The sequence below is a fragment of the Benincasa hispida genome, chromosome 4 (genome assembly GCF_027475165.1).
Source record: "Benincasa hispida cultivar pf3 chromosome 4, pf3_genome.v1.1, whole genome shotgun sequence".
NCBI lineage: Eukaryota > Viridiplantae > Streptophyta > Magnoliopsida > Cucurbitales > Cucurbitaceae > Benincasa > Benincasa hispida.
Window position 1 is genome coordinate 42,136,700 of NC_143481.1, and position 18,149 is coordinate 42,154,848.

The following is an 18,149-nucleotide window of genomic DNA, read 5'->3' on the forward strand; positions in this document are numbered from 1 at the left end:
ATGTTATCTTAGGCATGAATTTCCTATGTAAACACTATGCCGCTGTGGATTGTTTTAATAAAGAAATAGTGTTTAGGAAACCAGGTGAGAAAGAAATAACCCTGGTAAGAAGTAAAAGAATACTTCTAGGAGAATATCAGCAGTGAAGGCTAGGAAGCTGCTGAGTAAGGGATGTGAAGCATATTTAGCCCATGTGACGGTTTCACAAGATAGGAAGCTGAGACCTGAGGATGTACCTGTGGTATAAGAATTCTTAGATGTGTTCTCTAAAGAGTTACCAGGCTTACCACCTGATAGGGAAGTTAAGTTTACTATTGAGTTAGTTCCAGGTACAACACCTATATCCTAGGCACCATATAGGATGGCGTCAGCAGAACTGAAGGAATTAAAAGTTCAGTTACATGAACTTGTGGATAAGGGGTACATTAGACACAGTGTGTCGCCTGAAGCGCCAGTCTTGTTTGTCAAGAAGAAAGACGACACCCTCAGATTATGTATAGACTATAGACAGTTGAATAAGGTGACCATTAAGAATAAGTACTCGTTGCCTCGTATAGATGATCTCTTCGATCAGTTAAAAGGAGCCACGGTGTTTTCTAAGATAGATTTGAGATCAGGTTATCACCAGTTGAAGGTGAAGAAAACAGATGTTCTGCTTTCAGGACTAGGTATGGACATTATGAGTTCCTTGTAATTCCGTTTGGTTTGACGAATGCTCTTGTGGTATTTATAGACTTGATGAATAGGATATTTCATCCTTACCTGGATCAGTTTGTGATAGTTTTCATAGATGACATACTAGTATATTCTAGTAGTGTAAAGAAGTACAAGGAACATCTAAGGTTAGTATTACAAATGTTAAAAGAAAAGAAGTTATATGCCAAGTTTAGTAAGTGTGATTTTTGGTTAAATCAAGTTGTATTTCTTGGGCATATAGTTTCGGCTAGCAGAGTTGGTGTAGATTCCCAAAAGACAGAAGCGATAGTTAACTGGGAACGACCCATGACTATAACAAAGGTATACAGTTTTCTGGGTTTAGTAGGTTACTACAAGAGATTAGTGGAGGGATTTTCTAAGATAGCTCTACCATTGACAAACTTGACCAGAAAAGATGCGAAGTTTGAGTGGTCGCCAGAGTGCGAGCATAGTTTTCAAGAGTTAAAATAGAGGTTAGTGTCAGCACCAGTGCTAACTTTACCTACACTAGGTAAAGAGTTTGAAGTTTATTGTGATGAATCTCGACAAGCATTAGGATGTGTACTGACAGGAAGGAAAGGTAGTGGCCTATGCTTCTCGTCAGTTAAGGAAGCATGAATGAACTACCCTACGCACGATTTAGATTAGCAGCAGTTGTGTTGGCTCTAAAGTTGTGAAGACATTACCTGTTTGGTGAACATTGTCATGTATTCACTGATCATAAGAGTCTAAAGTATATCTTTGATAAGAAAGAGCTAAACTTGAGACAGAGAAGATGGATCGAGTTGATCAAAGATTATGACTGTATAATTGATTACCACCCGGGTAAAGTGAATGTGGTGGGTGATGCTCTAAGTCGAAAGACCAGATCAACCATAGTTGTTATCTATACAGTAAGAGGTATGCTGATACATAAGTTGCATAGTGCTAAAGCAGTATTATCAGTTGACCAGGCAGGAGGTTTGATAGCTTCATTTCAAGTAGGTCCTACTCTCGTAGATGATATTCTACGTGAACAGTTAAAAGATTCTGATCTTCATAAGTTAGCTGAAGAAGTAGGTAAAGGTCTGAGGATGGATTACCAGTTAAGAGCAGATAGAGTGCTACTGAAAGAAGGTAGGGTATGTGTAACTAATACCTTAACACTTAAACAGGCTATTCTGAAAGAAGCACATAGTTCAGCTTATGCTATGCATCCAGGTTGTACGAAGATGTACAGAACATTAAAGAAGTCGTACTGGTGGCCTGATATGAAAAGAGGAATAGGAGAGTATGTTGACAGATGTTTAGTGTGTCATCAAGTTAAGCTTGAACGACGGAGGCCAGTAGGATTGGTTAATCCACTCCCAGTACCAAAGTGGAAATGGGAGCATGTTACGATGGATTTTCTATTTTTTTTACCTAGGACACCAGCGAGCTATGATGGTATATGAGTAATTGTTGATAGATTGACAATTAAGGTCCATTGTATTCCTACGAGATAATAGAAAGGGTTGGCCCAATGACTTACAGGTTGGAATTACCTCCAAAGTGATCTCATATCCATGATGTGTTTCATGTGGCAATGCTAAGAAAGTAGTGCCAGATCCTTCCCATGTGTTGCCTGAGCAACCGGTGCAGTTGAAAGAGAATTTGTCTTATAAAGAGGAACCAGGGAAATTCTTGATAGAAAAGAACAAGTCTTAAGGAATAAGACAATACCATTGGTAAAGGTACTATGGAAAAACCATAGCACTGAAGAAGCTACATGGGAAGCTGAAGAGCAAATGAGAAATAAGTATCCGCAGTTGTTTAATTGACGGACTTGTAGCGAAATTTCAAGGAAAAATTTTTCTTAAGTGGGAGGTAAATATGAACCCTAAGCCCTAATTTCTCTACTTATGTATGTTCCCTAATGAGACCAGTGTGATGAGTAGGTTGATGAGAGAATTAATGCATAATGGTAGAGAAAGGGGTGAAAAGTTATAAGAAAAGTTTGAACTTGAAAACTTGACTCTTGGGTAAAGCTTGAAAAATTGGCTAAGTATAACCCATGCGTTGGAGGCTAGAAAATTGACTAAGTGCTGTGCCATGCGTTGACCTTGCTCATTTGAGAGGTTATTTGGGCGTTGAAGGAAGCCAAAGTGTGGCCAAGAGAAAAGCTATGCATGGGAAAGTATGCGGCAACCAAAGTCTTGAGAGGTTAGCAAAGCATGCGACAACCTTAAGTGTGCGAAAGCAATGGGCACTGGGCGTTGGAGTTGTGTGCGTTGGACGATCGTATAGAAAATGAGCGATGCTATGCGATGAGGTAGGTGATCGTGTAGTAAATGCGGGGAGCTAAGCGATGCGGTAGGCGATCGTGCGGAAATGTGCGGCACTAGACGATGCGAAGGGTCATGCTAAACGATAGCGCTATGCGATGGACGATAGTGTTAAGCGATGGGACGTTGGCACTGCACGATCGATATCAGCGCTAGACGATGATGCTAGGCGATGGCGCTAGATGATGGGCGTCAACGCTACACGATGGGCATCAGTGTGCTATGCGTTGGCGAGATCGTCGGGTGACAAGCATCATCGTGAGGTCACTAAAAGATGAGCTAAATGATGGGGTAGTGAGCTAAACGATTGGACTTGTATTGATCGACATTAATCACCGATTAAAAACACCATATGTCCTTAGCACTAGTTTTAACTCCATGAAAAATGAAGTGTCACGCTATTCTTTAATGAGAAGCGGTGGAAAGTAGTACAAAAAAGGGAGGTCGAACTTCAAATGATCAGTTTGATCAATTCCTCCTTGCAAATTTAGAGTTCTTGGTGTTGTTGGAAAGTTCTAAGAGTCTTTCAGACGTGACACTGCTGAAAGAAGTCCTCATCGATTAAGGCTAGAGAAGAAGAAAAAGGACCAGAGGTTCTGTTCTCGGGTGAATCCGGGCCAGTTTTAAATAATTGAGTCTTTAGGACAGACTATGAAGAGTCTAAAACTAAAAATTTGAGGTAAGATTACTGAGACAATTCTTAACAAGTTTGTAGAAGAAAATTTCTTGATATGAGCTCTAGAACTCGAGTTATTAATTTCGTAAGATGAATCTGAAATTTTATGAACAAGAAGGCAGTTGCTTGAGTTGAATAAGCTGACAACTCGAAGGAAATGCTTGGACAGACCAAGAGCTGAGTTTTTCCATGCATTTGACCTGCTGTGTAGGCCAAGGAGAGCTTGCAGTGGAGTCTTGGATGCATAAGCAGCATTGAGGACGACCATATGCAGCTGTAAGAACACTTAGAAAGAAAAGTATTGGTTGCATAAATGGTGTTGTGTTTGTGAAGAGTGGTTGGAAGCTTTGCATGAGCCAAATCTCAAAGAAATTCCTAAATGTCTAAACCTATAGTAAGGCGCGTTGTTGTGAAATTTTTCAAGATGAAGGCTAAATGCAAAGCTTACTTAAGGGTTAGTCTCAAAAGGGAGACTTATGCTAGTAGCTAATATATGCTTTTGTGTCCACAGGGTTGACACCAGTAATAGAAGCATATCGACCCTTGAGGAATAGTTCTAAAAGTTGTGAGTGACTAAATATTTACAATGTTTTAAAGAAACCATGTTCTAAAGAAAGATTATTCTCATGCTAGCCAGTTTTACAAAGTAATTTCCAAGCAAACCATGAGTTATGTTTTAAACGCATCCCATGTATGAAAGTTTATTGAAAAACTATTTATGTGTTTAAATACATAAAGCATGCGTTAGTATCTTTAAAAACATGTTTTCTATGCATTATGCTTTACATGCTTTAAAGAGAAAGTCATAGTATGACTAGTTTTACTTGAAACTCAATATCGAGGGACATTTGAGAAGGTATCCGAGCAGCTCGATAATGAGGGACAAGTTTTGAGAAAGTATCTGAGCAAAAGTACCTAAGGTATGACGGTACTTAGTTATGGCCACGTGTACATAGGTAGTTAAAGTCAGAGATTGAGCAAAAGGGTTCTCTCTTGACTAGCAGTTGACGTTGGGATTTAACCATAGCAGGGTTATTCTCAACTAAGGAACAATTAAATGTTTTATGATGAAAACAACTTTATATGCTTTATGCTTGGAAAATGTTTATATTGCAGTACAAGGTTACTGTAGAAATTTATATTTTAGTTTAATCTCTTCATTGAGACTTTTGCATGAAAATCAATTTTCTTTCTTAAGTCACTCATTGGGCTAGCAAGCTCACCCCATTTCCAAATGTTTTCCTTTCACCCAGGTAGCGGTCAAATCCTCAGGAGGTAGTTCTGCATTTGCTCTGCCACTCAAGGACAAAGTTGTTATAACCCATCTGTTAGGTGGTTACTGTAAATATTGTACACATGTTACGGTTGTTCATATAGGGACTAAGTTTTGGGTATTGGGACTTATGAAACTAGTAATGTAATCTCTCTAAGTATTTTGTGTGTAAACTTAATGTTTTAGCCATAGAGGAATCCGCTGTGTATGAGTTTGCACATTGGTATCAGAGTTATTTCCGCTAAAGTTATTAGGCAATAAGGGTCAGTAAAAGGGTTGATAACTACTGCAGTCATGTCCTTTCCTAGACTCAGAGAGTAGTCTGGGATGGGGTGTGATATGATAGTTCTGTCTTGCACATTGTCTTCCAATTCGGGAACATGTTCATACCGTTCTATAAGATTTGAAAATGGCGGGTCACATTTACAGAATTACTAAGTGTTAGTAAGTTCTTGACTGAAAAACGGTAGCTAAATGACTGTTAAAATATGAGATATACTGGAGACAGTATTTAGTCAAAATGTCTTGCTTTAGTGAAGGAATATTTGACTGCCTCAGGTAGCACTTATTCTAACTCACTATAGTATCGTTGTAAATAAATAAAGATCTATGGGTACTTTATTAGTTTTTTTTGCTAAAAATTGGATTTAAATGCACTTTATTAATATAATTTGTTAAAAATTTTTAGCATGTCAAACTCAATAATACAATTTCTAGTTTTTGACAAATTTAACGGAGAGGGTTATTCCAATTGGAGTTCAAATTTAAACACAATATTAGTAGTTGATGATCTGAGGTTTTTGTGAACGGAGGAATGTCCTCCTATTCCCAGTTCGACGACAAATCGAAGCGTTCGAGATGCTTATGATAGGTGGGTAAGGGCGAATGAAAAGGTAAAGGCCTATATCTTGGCGAGCATATTCGATGTGCTCAACAAGAAACATGAACCCATGCCCACAACCCGTGAAATTATGTCGTCATTACAGGATATGTTTAGGCAACCATCATCTTCTGTTCGACACGAGGCTATAAAGTATGTTTATAACTCACAAATTAAAGATGGAACCAATATCAGGGAACATGTTCTAGATATGATGGTTCATTTTAATGTCGCTGAAGCTCACGGGGCTACCATAGGCAAAACTAGTCAAGTTAGTATGATATTAGAGTCTCTTCCGAAGAGCTACCTAACCTTTCTTACGAATGCCATAATGAATAAAATAGGTTACAATTTGAATACTTTATTAAATGAACTACAAACTTATTAGTCAATGATGAAATTGAAAGAAAGTGAAGCAAATGTTGTTTCACGACAAAAGAAATTTCTGAAGGGTTCTTTGTCAGAAACGAAACCTGCTGACAAAAAGAAGTTTGTCCCTTCTTCATCTAAAGACAAAAGTGTACATATGAAGAAAAAGGGAAAAACGAATAAACAATCCACTGCAAAGAAAAACAAGGCTTCCAAAGGAAAATGTTTCCATTGTGGAGAAGACGGACACTAGAAACAGAACTGCCCGAAGTATTTAGCTGAGAAGAAAGAGGAAAAGGAAAATAAAGATAAATAAGATTTACTTGTAATTGAAACATGTTTAGTGGAAAATTCTCACTCGACCTAGATATTAGATTCAGGAGTCGCTAACCATCTTTGCACTTTTCTATAGGAAAGTAGTTCTTGGAAACAACTCTCAGAGTATGAATGACTTTCAAGGTGGGAACATGGGAAGTCATTTCAGCAGAAACAGTGAGAGATGTCAAGTTTTTTTTTTTTTTTTTTTGGAGATTCTTTTGTCTTGTTAAGAAATGTATATTATGTACCAAAGATGAAAAGAAACTTAATCTCCATTTCATGTCTACTTGAAAATATGTATAAAGTATCTTTTGAAGTTAATAAAGTGTTCATTTTTTCAAGAGGTTTTCATATTTATTCTGCTAGACTTGAAAATAACTTGCATGTGTTAAAACCAACAGAAGCAAAGCCATTTTAAATATAGAGATGTTTAAAATGGCAGAAACTCAAAACAAAAAATGGAAAAGTTCTCCTAACGCCTATCTTTGGCATCTCAGACTTGGTCACATAAATCTCAACGGGATTGAGAGATTAGTTAAAAGCGGTCATCTAAATCAGTTAGAAGACAATTTTTTACCTCCTTGTGAGTCATGTCTTAAGGAAAAAATGACTAAAAAATATTTTACTGGAAAAGGTCTTTGTGCCAAAGAACCTCTTGAACTTATACATTCAGACCATTGTGGTCTAATGAATGTAAGAGCACGAGATGAATATGAATATTTTGTCAATTTTGTTGATGACTATTCTAGATATGACTATATTTACTTAATAAGTCACAAGTCTGAAACCCTTGAACATTTCAGGGATTTCAAGACTGAAATAGAAAACTTATTAGGTAAAAGAATTAAAACACTTTGATCAGATCGAGGTGGTGAGTATATGGATTTACAATTCCAGAACAATTTGGTAGATCATGGAATTCAATTCCAACTCACAGCACCTAAAACACCACAACAAAACAGTGTTGCAAAAAGGAGAAACCGAACCTTGTTAGACCTGGTTCGATCAATGATGAGTTTTGCTCAATTACCTCAATCCTTTTAGGGGTATGCAGTATACTATGAACATGGTTCCCTAAAAAAGTGTTTCTGAAACATCGTATGAGTTATGGAAAGGGCGTAAAGGTAGTTTACATTACTTTCAGGTCCGGAGATGTCCGACACACGTATTGGTACAAAAACCTAAGAAATTGGAATCACATTCAAAATTATGCCTCTTTGTTGGATACCCAAAAGAAAAAAAAGGAGGATTGTTGGATCCCCAAGAAGATAAAGTATTTGTTTCGACAAATGCTACATTCTTGGAAAAAGGCCATATTAGAAGTCATCAACCTCGCAATAAACTAATATTGAAAGAAATGACCAAAGATACTACAGATAAATCAACCAAAGATACTACAGATAAATCAACAAAAGGTCATTTAATCATTTTTCCTTCAAGGGATGGCTCACACACAAGTAAAGAATTTTCTTCTAACTTGTTTAGAAGTCCATTCTTCATCTACCTCTGAATCCTATTGAGATTGATGTGTCCTAATCTCAGGTGCAAAAGTTGGAAATTTTCTTTAGAAGAAATTCTAAGTCTTTTATTTTGAGTTACTGCAGTTTTAAACATTTCAGTATTATGGAGAGCTTTAGTTGCTAACGTTCTTAGCACATAAAGATTGTTTTCCATTTCAGCAGAACAAATATTGACACTATTATTTGAAATAAATACTTTATTTACAGAGAAATATATACAATAACTTTGTTCTAATAAACACTTTATAGAAATTAAGTTCATCTTCAAACCAAGTGAAGGATCCCAATGAATGGTCCTTGAGCGGAAGCGATGAATTGTCCCAATCTTCCCAATTTTTACAGAATTACAATTTTACAGAGGAAGAAAGAATTATGCATTTACATATAAAAATATAGCATGCTAATTACAACAAAAAACAAATAGGGTTTAGAAAACCCTTACCTTTGAAGACTATCTTCAAACAAAATCCCAAAATCAGAAAGGGCACGACCATAAGATTATCTCGGTATTCTCTGGTGAGAATCTAGGAGTTGTGGACTCTGGTGATTTTGGATTGAGAGGGAAGAGAATTGATAGAAATGAGAGGATGGTGATGAATTCTGAGATTTTTTTCTCTGAGAGCAGCTCTCTGTGTGTTTTTCTATTTTTACATAGGGGAAAGAAGAACCACTGATCCCATTCACACGATCAGGAGAGAAAGAGGAGGAAGGGAGTTGCAACTCCCTCCCATTAATAATTTAAAAAAATAATAAATTAAATTAATTAATTAATAATTTAATATATATTAATATGATAACTACCTTATCATATGATATATATTAAACTATATGTTATATCAAATATAACATATAACCTATAGTATTGTATCATATACATATAACCTATAGTTTCCTTTATCTCACCAATGACATTTAATATAAATCACATTTATATTAAATTTATCAATATGAATCCAATTCATATAATTAACATTTGAATCACATTCAAATATTTATTTCCTCTCATAAATAGTTAATATTATAATGTATCAAATACATTATAATAATTATATCACATATAATTAAAATTTAATTAATTATATCATATATAATAAATTCCCTCAATTAATTTGAACAATTCAAATTAATCCAAAAACTGATTCTCATTTATTCCCATTGAGCTACTGAAGGGACCTCATGGACTTGTAGCTTGAAGCTCCAAGGTATGTGAATAATTAATTAAATTATTCACCATTGGTTAACTGTCGGGCATTTCACTAAAGACCGACAACTGCACTCTTCGCACTATAGATGTATTTTTGTGTCCATTGGATATAACCAATCAACAGTATGATGACCCTTCACAAATTGCTCGTAAATACAGCTAGGCCAAAATTACCATTTTGCCCTTGTAGTTACATCTAACTCTTTAAGTACCACTGATCCCTCTAAGAAACAATAAATCATAGCCTAACTACGACTAAACCCCTCTCGGGCCAGGAGAGGGTGTGGCACCACATTGTTTAAGCCCCGAAATCAACCCTTAAGAGTGCAATTTATCTATTTACTTCGACATCGGGGAAGGAGTGAATTCCTTCTTGTGTAGTTGTGTTCTCAGCTCCCTAATCAGACGAATCCTCAAAATGGTAGGCATGTTGAGTCGGTGATCTGGCCACTCTCACCCATACAAATCAAAGAACCGTCCTTATGGACAGGAGTTCACAACTCACCCAGGATTCAGGTCATGTTATCTATGGTTATCTTGACGAAATGTAAGTCTCTATTATGAACGACGTAATGAAACTAAACAATTCGTGGTACGGTCTTATACAAGCTCCTTTGTATAGAATATCCTTGCTCACCTATCTCTACATGAATGTTCAGGATTAGATCATTTGTAGTACTTTACAACAATTGTAACATCTACAAAGTAGGCCATACTCATAATGTCAAAAAAAAATAAGGTATCCTGCCTTATCCATCTACTATAGACCATTTAGGTTATCACTTAAACATGATCCACCCGTATGTCTCTACGTACATGTTAAGCTACAAGATAACCATGGATGTTAGTTTATTGGTTTTGGTTTAATGCAACTAATTTTGAAATAAAACATCACATATTTTATTACATAAATAAAATGTTTGTACATTACAATTTCAAACTATGGGACCCTACGAGATTTAGGGCATCAACCCCAAAACAAGAAACTATATATACATTTTTTTAGTAAAATATGTTTATTCTGTCCAGTCAGCTAGAAACCTCTCAATGCCACATCTGAGATGACGTGCCCAGTTCCAACCCACATCGTCATCTCCTCAGCTTTCAGTTGATGCCAGGAACTAATTTTCGGGGGGCCCGAATCAATTATCTAGACCAATCATCATTCTCCACAAAATAGGTTTTCAAAACAAGTAAATCATATTTACCTTGCTCGGCCTTCTTCTTTTTCGTCAAGTATTTGGGATAGTTCCTCTTCCAATGTCCCTCCTAGTTACAATGGAAATAGATTCCCTTTGCAACCTTGGCTTTCTTGCCTTTTGGAAAACAACTGATGTGTTAGCTTTCCTTTTTCTACCTTTCTTCTTCTTCTACTTTTTGGTGACAGAAGAAGAAGACACAAACTTTGTCCCAGAGGTCAAACCTTTGTGGAACTTCTTAGAGGATGAAGCAACATTTGCTTCACCCTTCTGTTCTTTGGTTTTCATCAAGCGCCGAAAGGTCTGTAACGTGTTGAGCAAGGTGGTCAGGTTGTAATCAATCCTGTTCATAACAATATTGCTACAGAATTGAAGGAAACTTTCAGGTAAAGATTCCATAATGAAGCTAACTTGGCTGGATTCATCGATGACAGACTCATTCATCTCCACCACGTTGAAGTGGACCATCATGTTGAGAACATATTCTTGAACAGATGCCCTTTCTTGCATATGGGCATTGAAGATGTGTTTGAGAGCGTCATGCCTGAGCTGTGCGGACGGTTGTCTGAACATTCCCCTCAGGGACTCTATAATCTCATGAGTCATGAGTAATGGCTCATGCTTCTTGGCCAAGACTTCGAAAAGGCTTGCCAAGATGTACGTTCGAACCTTCTCGTTTGTCCGTGTCCATCGCTCGTATGCTTCTCGAACATTTTGAGCAGCATTTAGAGTTGGAATGGGAGGACATTCCTTCATTAGGACAAAACGGAGGTCATCGATGATTAGGATTATGTTGATCGTATTTTTCTAAGAAGTGTAATTTTTGACCGTTAATTTATCAGTGACGAGGAAATTAAGCATTGCGGAAGTCATATTGTAATAAGTTTGCTAAAACCATACAAATTATTTATATTAGTATATTTGCAGTAAACCACTTAAGACAAACCAATCAATTTGAGCAAAATAGTCTTATGTACTCTAAATAACATCTTTTTTGCAATGATGTTTCAGTGAGCTAGGACAAAAACCACCATAGGGTGATTAGGTGCCTCTTCATTGGAATGAGATAATCTCAACCAATAGACAGAACGACTCCTTATTACTATAACTATTAGCCACCATTGTTCGGTCCAGAAATTGTTAAACTCAATTAACATTTCTTGTAAGTATAACCCCTCATTTTAGATTCTAAAGTCCACCCCAATGAACCAACCGTAGGGAAAAATTGATTGGGACATGAAGTTAAAATAATCCTATCCATTTCTAGAGTTTGAATAAAGCATCAAGCAACAATGCCATCTTTAGGGGGACACCCTTCTGGTAATGCATGAGAGGCTGTCTTCCTTCCACCTTTCTCTATCGCCCTTCTTTTAACGACTCATCTCGAATCGTCGAATGTTTAGCGAATCGATCATAATTGGTCTGACCGCTCAAGGCTTATCTCTCGATTCCCCTTTCTGGTCTCCGGTCATTGGTAGAAAGCCTTTCACGAGGCTGTGCATGAAACTTTACTTCAAACTAATGAGAGAGATCGAGGGATGTATTATCACACCTCTTGCTCCCACTTACTATAAACACTATGTCCATTCACCTTAATATTGATCTATACAAACGCCATCTGTAGTAGACACTCAAGGTGCCTCGAGGTTGCATATAGATCTCACGGTGTGAACTTTTAGAGAGAAATGTGAAGAGAAAAAATGAAGTTTCATATACCCCATTTTCCTCCCACTGAGTATTTTACCTAGGGTTAATTAACTTAGGAAAATTTGGCTACTGATTTTAACTAAGTAAATGTTTAATTTGCCCAAAAACAACACTTACCTTTGGATAGTTAAACAATTTTGATTAAGGTCTATTAAACACTTTAACAAACTTTAATAAAATATTGCATGCTTGTAACAAATCTATCTAATTCACATTTTCAGGTAAGTTCCCAAGTAGGGGTATTATGTTTTCGTCAATTTTAATACCCCAGCCTAGACAGAACTAGCCTTAGACAAAAGCTCCCTTATAGATATATTTTTTACAATGTTAATCTTTTAATTAAGAACCAATTTAATCCTATTAAACTGATTAAAAGATTAAACCTATAATTCTAATCTCATTAGAAAAGTGATCTTAGGTCTATATGAATCATGTTTTAAAAAAAATTTAAAAGATGATTTTAACCTAAGATTTGCATGCAATTTTGAATGACCAATTTTAATTTATACTTTCATTTAGTTATAACCATTATAAACAAATTATACAAATTAAAACATACAATTTTGACATACTTTAGTAAATTATAACATTTAGAAATTATCTAAGGTAGTGTCATGCTTCATGCAATTTCATTTCATTACTAACATATATAACATTAATATAATTAGGTAATGATACATACTATAACATACATCCATACATACATTGAACTACATATTATAACAATTATAATATAAATGATGCATACATAAATTATAATATTTATATTATATGATGCATGAGCATGCTATAAAATTAAATCATGCATCTAAAATTATAACATTTATAATATGATGCATGAAATTAAATGCATAACTTATGGTGGGATTTTATACTATGACATACATTATGGCATATAATAATAAAATTAAATCATACATCACATGCAAAATTAAAAGCAATTACTGAACGGGGATTGGACACCTATTATTTAAAAAAACTAACTATTACAAGATAAATATGTTGGGTTTTGTGCCTTAAAACTCGTAGATAGTGAATGTAATTAAATGTACGACATTAATAAATAGATATTAATGTTTTTCTCAATAAGTGTTATTGATATTTTGTTTAATTTTGTCCAATAAACTAACATCCTAGGTTGTCTTATGAGTCTTGAAGTGTATGTAGAGACATATAAGGATCAATGTTCAAGATACAACTTAAAGGGTCTATAGTATAAGGGTAAGGTTGGGTACCTTATCCTGGTAACACTATGGATACGACCCACTTTATATTTGATACAAACGCAGTGATCCAATGTGTTCGTGTAGGAGACACGTGAGTTGGGGTATCCTGGACGATGAGTGTGCATAAGACCCGATTGTGAAATAGTAACCACTAGATGTAACTCCATTGACTAGTTAGGTTTCTATTTCAATAAGATGACCTAGGCAACTTAGTCTTACTTCTAAGTATATTATAAACTCCTGTTCATGAGAGATTGTCCTTTAATTTGTATGGATGAGAGTGGCCAGTTCGCCGACTCAATATGCTTACCATATAAGACCTAGTGGGTAGCTGAGAACATAATTATACAATATGGATTTCACTCCTTCCCGACTACAGGCTAATTCGATGAGTGTTCTCTTAAGTGGTTTCTCTGAGACTTGAATAAAAGGTCTTACCCTCTCACTGGCCCGAACAAGGAGTTTCTATTTAATGGTTGGACCATAAACAGGTTGTTCATTAGAGGAGCACTAGTACTTAAGGATGTAGAGGTAATCTAGGGGTAAAACGGTAATTTGACTCAGCTGGTGTTACGAACACTCATGAAGGACTAACTTCCTGTTATTGGTCTATATCCGTGGATACAAAAACATATCTATAGTGAGAAGAATGCAGCTGTGTGTCTTTAGTGGGGTGTACCCACAGTTAACGAATATTGATTAATTTGGTTAATGAGTTTAGCCAATTGATCTCACATCGTTGGAGTTTCTGATCTGCAGGTCCATTAGGTCCCATTCCTAGCTTCTAAAGGGTATTGAGATAATTTGTCATTAAATTGAATTTGAAATGTTCAAATTCAGAGTTGGGAATTTTTTAATGTATGTTGATACATTTTAATATAAATTTTATTTTTAGACTTTATTACTAATTTTGGATATGATTCAAAGTAAATAAATGAGAGAACGAAATATTTGGAAGGAGTTCAGATATTAATTTAATATGAATAAGATTCATATTGAAAACTATAGGTTAAAATATAGTGTGCATTGGATGCACATTAAAACTATAGGTTAAATGAGAGAAAGATATTTGAATATGATTCAAGTGAGAAATTTAAATTAAATATGTGATATTTAAATGGATGATTAATTAATTGAAGAATTAATTAATTATTTAATTTAATTGAATTTTGAATTTAATTAATTTAATTAAATCAAAACTATAGGTTAAAATTAATACACATTAGACACACATTAAAACTATAGGTTATATGAGAGGGAATCATTTAAATATGATTTAAATGGTTGTTATTTTTATTTATTTAATTAAATTAAATTAAATAGTTTAATTTAATTTAATTAAATAAATAGTTTAATTTAATTTAATTAAATAAAATGTAACTCCCACGTAGGGGAGCTAGAGTTACTAGAGACGTGGGATGGATCACACATCTCCTCACTTTCACCCTCTCTCCCATTCTCTCTGTATCAAAACAAAATAAAAAAATGCTGAGAAGATCAACTGATCGATAATCAAAACTCTTCGCGTTTTTTGTCTTCTTTCTCCCCCCCCCCCCCCCCCCCCCCCCCCCCCCCCAAAAAAAAAAATCCCACAATTCCCGTCTCCTCAATTTCCTAGGGAAGACTCCAAGTGGTGGTGTCCAATCCCAATTCCCAATAGAGAAATTCTACTATCAAAAGGTTTGCAAGGTAAGATTTCTTCCCTGTATAATTACGTTTTTGAATTGCATGGTTAATCTTTTTTCTATTTTATTCCAATGTAAAATTGTTCTATTTTAAATGCCAATTTTAAATATGTTTGGGATCTGTGTTTTGACTTTTGACTTAGGATTTTCATCCTTTCAATTAGTATCCGAGCCAAATCATATTATCAATTTGGCCATTTAATTTTTTTTCATTGGTTTGGTATTTACTGCATTATATGAATATTATAGTTTGCAATTGAATGTTTTCTACAATATTTGACCTTAGATTTACAATTTTGATATGATCAATGTAAAGGCCCTTGTGTTTTTTAGTATTATTGTTGTAAATCGTTCTTCTGTAAGTCCGGGTTTAGAATTAGGGTTCATGTCAACATTCTGCTTCCCTGCACAATTCTGCAGAGAATTCAAAGCGGGTCTGGTTCGACTGCGGTTCAGTTGGTGGACCGATTCGATTGGCTTGGCTTGGTTTGTAGGTTGGTGATCCATTTCAGGCTGGTTCAGGTTGGTCTGGTCTGGTTCTAGAGCGATAGAAGAAATTGTAGGATAAAATTAGCTAAATTAGTGTAATTTATTGTTTTATTTTATCCTAGGGGCAAAAAAATTGGAGGTTCATTTGCTATTTAAATGCTTTGTGGATGTCATTTAAATAAATCTCACCTTAGGTTAAGCATGTTCATGCATTTTTTATATATTATAAGTGTTATAATGTAAGGTATGAAATGCATGATTTATAATTTCAAGATTTATTTAATGTATATGATATGTTAAATATATAAAATTACAGAAGTATGTTGCATGACATTAATTAGAAAATATAGTTAGTTATATTTATTAATGTATATGAATATGCTTGGTTGATTTTCATAATTTTATATAAGTGTAATATTTAATTGGAAATCAATATGCATTAAGCATGACACATCCATAGCTTAATCTAATGGTTATATTAAAGTCATGAAATGCATGTAATATGATTTTTTTTTTTTTAAATTAGAATATGATTGTTAATTAATTAAAACCATAGTGAGCGTGTTATAGGACTAATCATTAAAATTTGTAATAGTTATAAAAATTAATGATTAACAACCATTAACCTATAATAAAGAGTTACATGCAAACATAGGATCTTAGGAAAAAAATATTTTTTTAAAATTTTAAATTGTTTAAAATTAATGAAACCTAAGATCTCATTTCTAATTAGATTAGAATAATTACTTAGTTTCTTTTAAAATAGACTAACTAGGACAAAAAAGATTAAGGTTATAAGGGAACTCAACCGATACAGTTCTGTCTAGACTTGCATTTAAGTTGATGGTTTACGTAACACCTCCTGACTGGGAACTGGATCGGAACCTGAGTTGAATTAACCGAGGTCCTATCAGCATGCAATGTCACTAGGTAAATTAAATGGTTTAATAAACTTAGAACTTTAGGATAAAGACCTTATTATAAGAGTTATAATAGACATAGACTTAGATAGATTCATTAGTCGGAATTTAACTAAGTGTAACAAAATCCTAAGATAATTAGAACATTTTAGTGGGAGAAAAATGGTATATATGTTACATCATTTTTAAGCTCTCACGTCCCTAAGAGTTCACACGATGAGATCCATGCTCGGCTTCATGTCGCCCTGGGCACGGCCTCCCTTCGAAAAGTTTTTGCATGGGTCAATATCAAAGTGAATAGGGGAAATGTTCATAGTAAGTGGGAGAAAGACACGTGTCAACGTATCTTACGGTCTCCTTCATTAGGTTACATTGTGAGATTCTTATGAGTCGCTTGTGTGTCGTCCTAAAGTGACCATCCCTTCGGAAGGCGTGATCATAGGTTTCGAAACAACGCGAACTCCATAAATGGATAAGATTTCTTAGGTTAATTTTAAACAATTGTCTTTCCTAACGGTAGCTTGTTGAAGCATACCTTTGAAATTCGAAAATGAAAGGGTTGCACTTATAGGATGAATTAAATGAGTTAATAAATCCTTGACCAAACTAACGGTAGCTAAGAACTATATGAATAAGAGTTATTTTGGAATTAGTAATTAGCTGAGATAGTCTCAATTCAGGGGAGGGATAGTTGATCACCCTTCGGTAGCTATTGTTCTAAACCTCTGAAGTATCGTTGCAAAAACCGAACCGATAGTTTATTTAGGGTTCTATGATTGCTTGTTTTCTCTAAACTGATTAGATGTTTTGTGCAATGGGTTAAGACAAAGATAACTAAAATGGTCATTTGTTTGTTTGTTTTTCATCATGTCTTCCTCAATTATCGCTTTACTTAAAAATGAGAAATTAACCGATGAAAATTATGTGACGTGGAAATCGAACTTGAATACGATTCTTATTATCGATGATCTGTGGTTTATCTTAACTGAGGAGTGTCCTCAGGTCCTCACTCAAAATGCACCTCTAAATGTTAGGGAGGCATATGACCGTTGGACAGAGGCCAATGAAAAGGCCCGAGTCTATATCTTGGCGAGTCTATCTGATGTACTCAACAAGAAGTATGAGGCCATGGTCACTGCTCGTGAAATCATGGAGTCCCTCCAGGGTATGTTTGGGCAACCATCCATTCAGATCTGGCACGAGGTCCCCAGATACGTTTATAATGCACGTATGAAGGAAGGTCAATCAGTTAGAGAACATGTTCTCGACCTGTTGGTCCAATTCAACGTGGTTGAAATGAACGAGGCGGTCATTGACAAGCAAAGTCAAGTGTTTTTATTCTGGAATCTCTTCCGAAGAGCTTTCTTCAATTTCGTATCAATGCGGTTATAAATAAAATCCAGTACACCATAACGACTCTCCTGAATGAGTTGCAGACCTACCAGTCTCTTATGAAAGGTAAGGGACCGGTAGAAGGAGAGGCAAATGTTGCCCATTCTAGAAAGTTTCGTAAGGGTTCATCCTCAGGAACTAAGTTTGTATCCTTAGTTTCTGGCCTTAAAAAGGTCCAGAGGAAGAAAGGAGGAAAAGGGAAGGCTCCCTCTATTGGGAAGAGTAAGGGAAAGGCCAAGGCGGCCTTAAAATTTGATATTAAATCAATTAGAATTAATTGAATTATTTAAAT

General features: G+C 35.2%; 1 protein-coding gene across 1 annotated transcript; it reads left to right on the plus strand.

The window, feature by feature from the left end:
* Positions 1-361: 361 nt before the first annotated feature.
* LOC120076205 (uncharacterized) lies at positions 362-3,955 on the plus strand. The gene is made up of 5 exons (XM_090313220.1): positions 362-494; positions 558-668; positions 938-1,017; positions 1,422-1,817; positions 3,887-3,955. Exons 1-5 carry the CDS (start codon positions 362-364, stop codon positions 3,953-3,955), a joined length of 789 nt encoding a protein of 262 aa, XP_090169346.1.
* Positions 3,956-18,149: the final 14,194 nt, after the last annotated feature.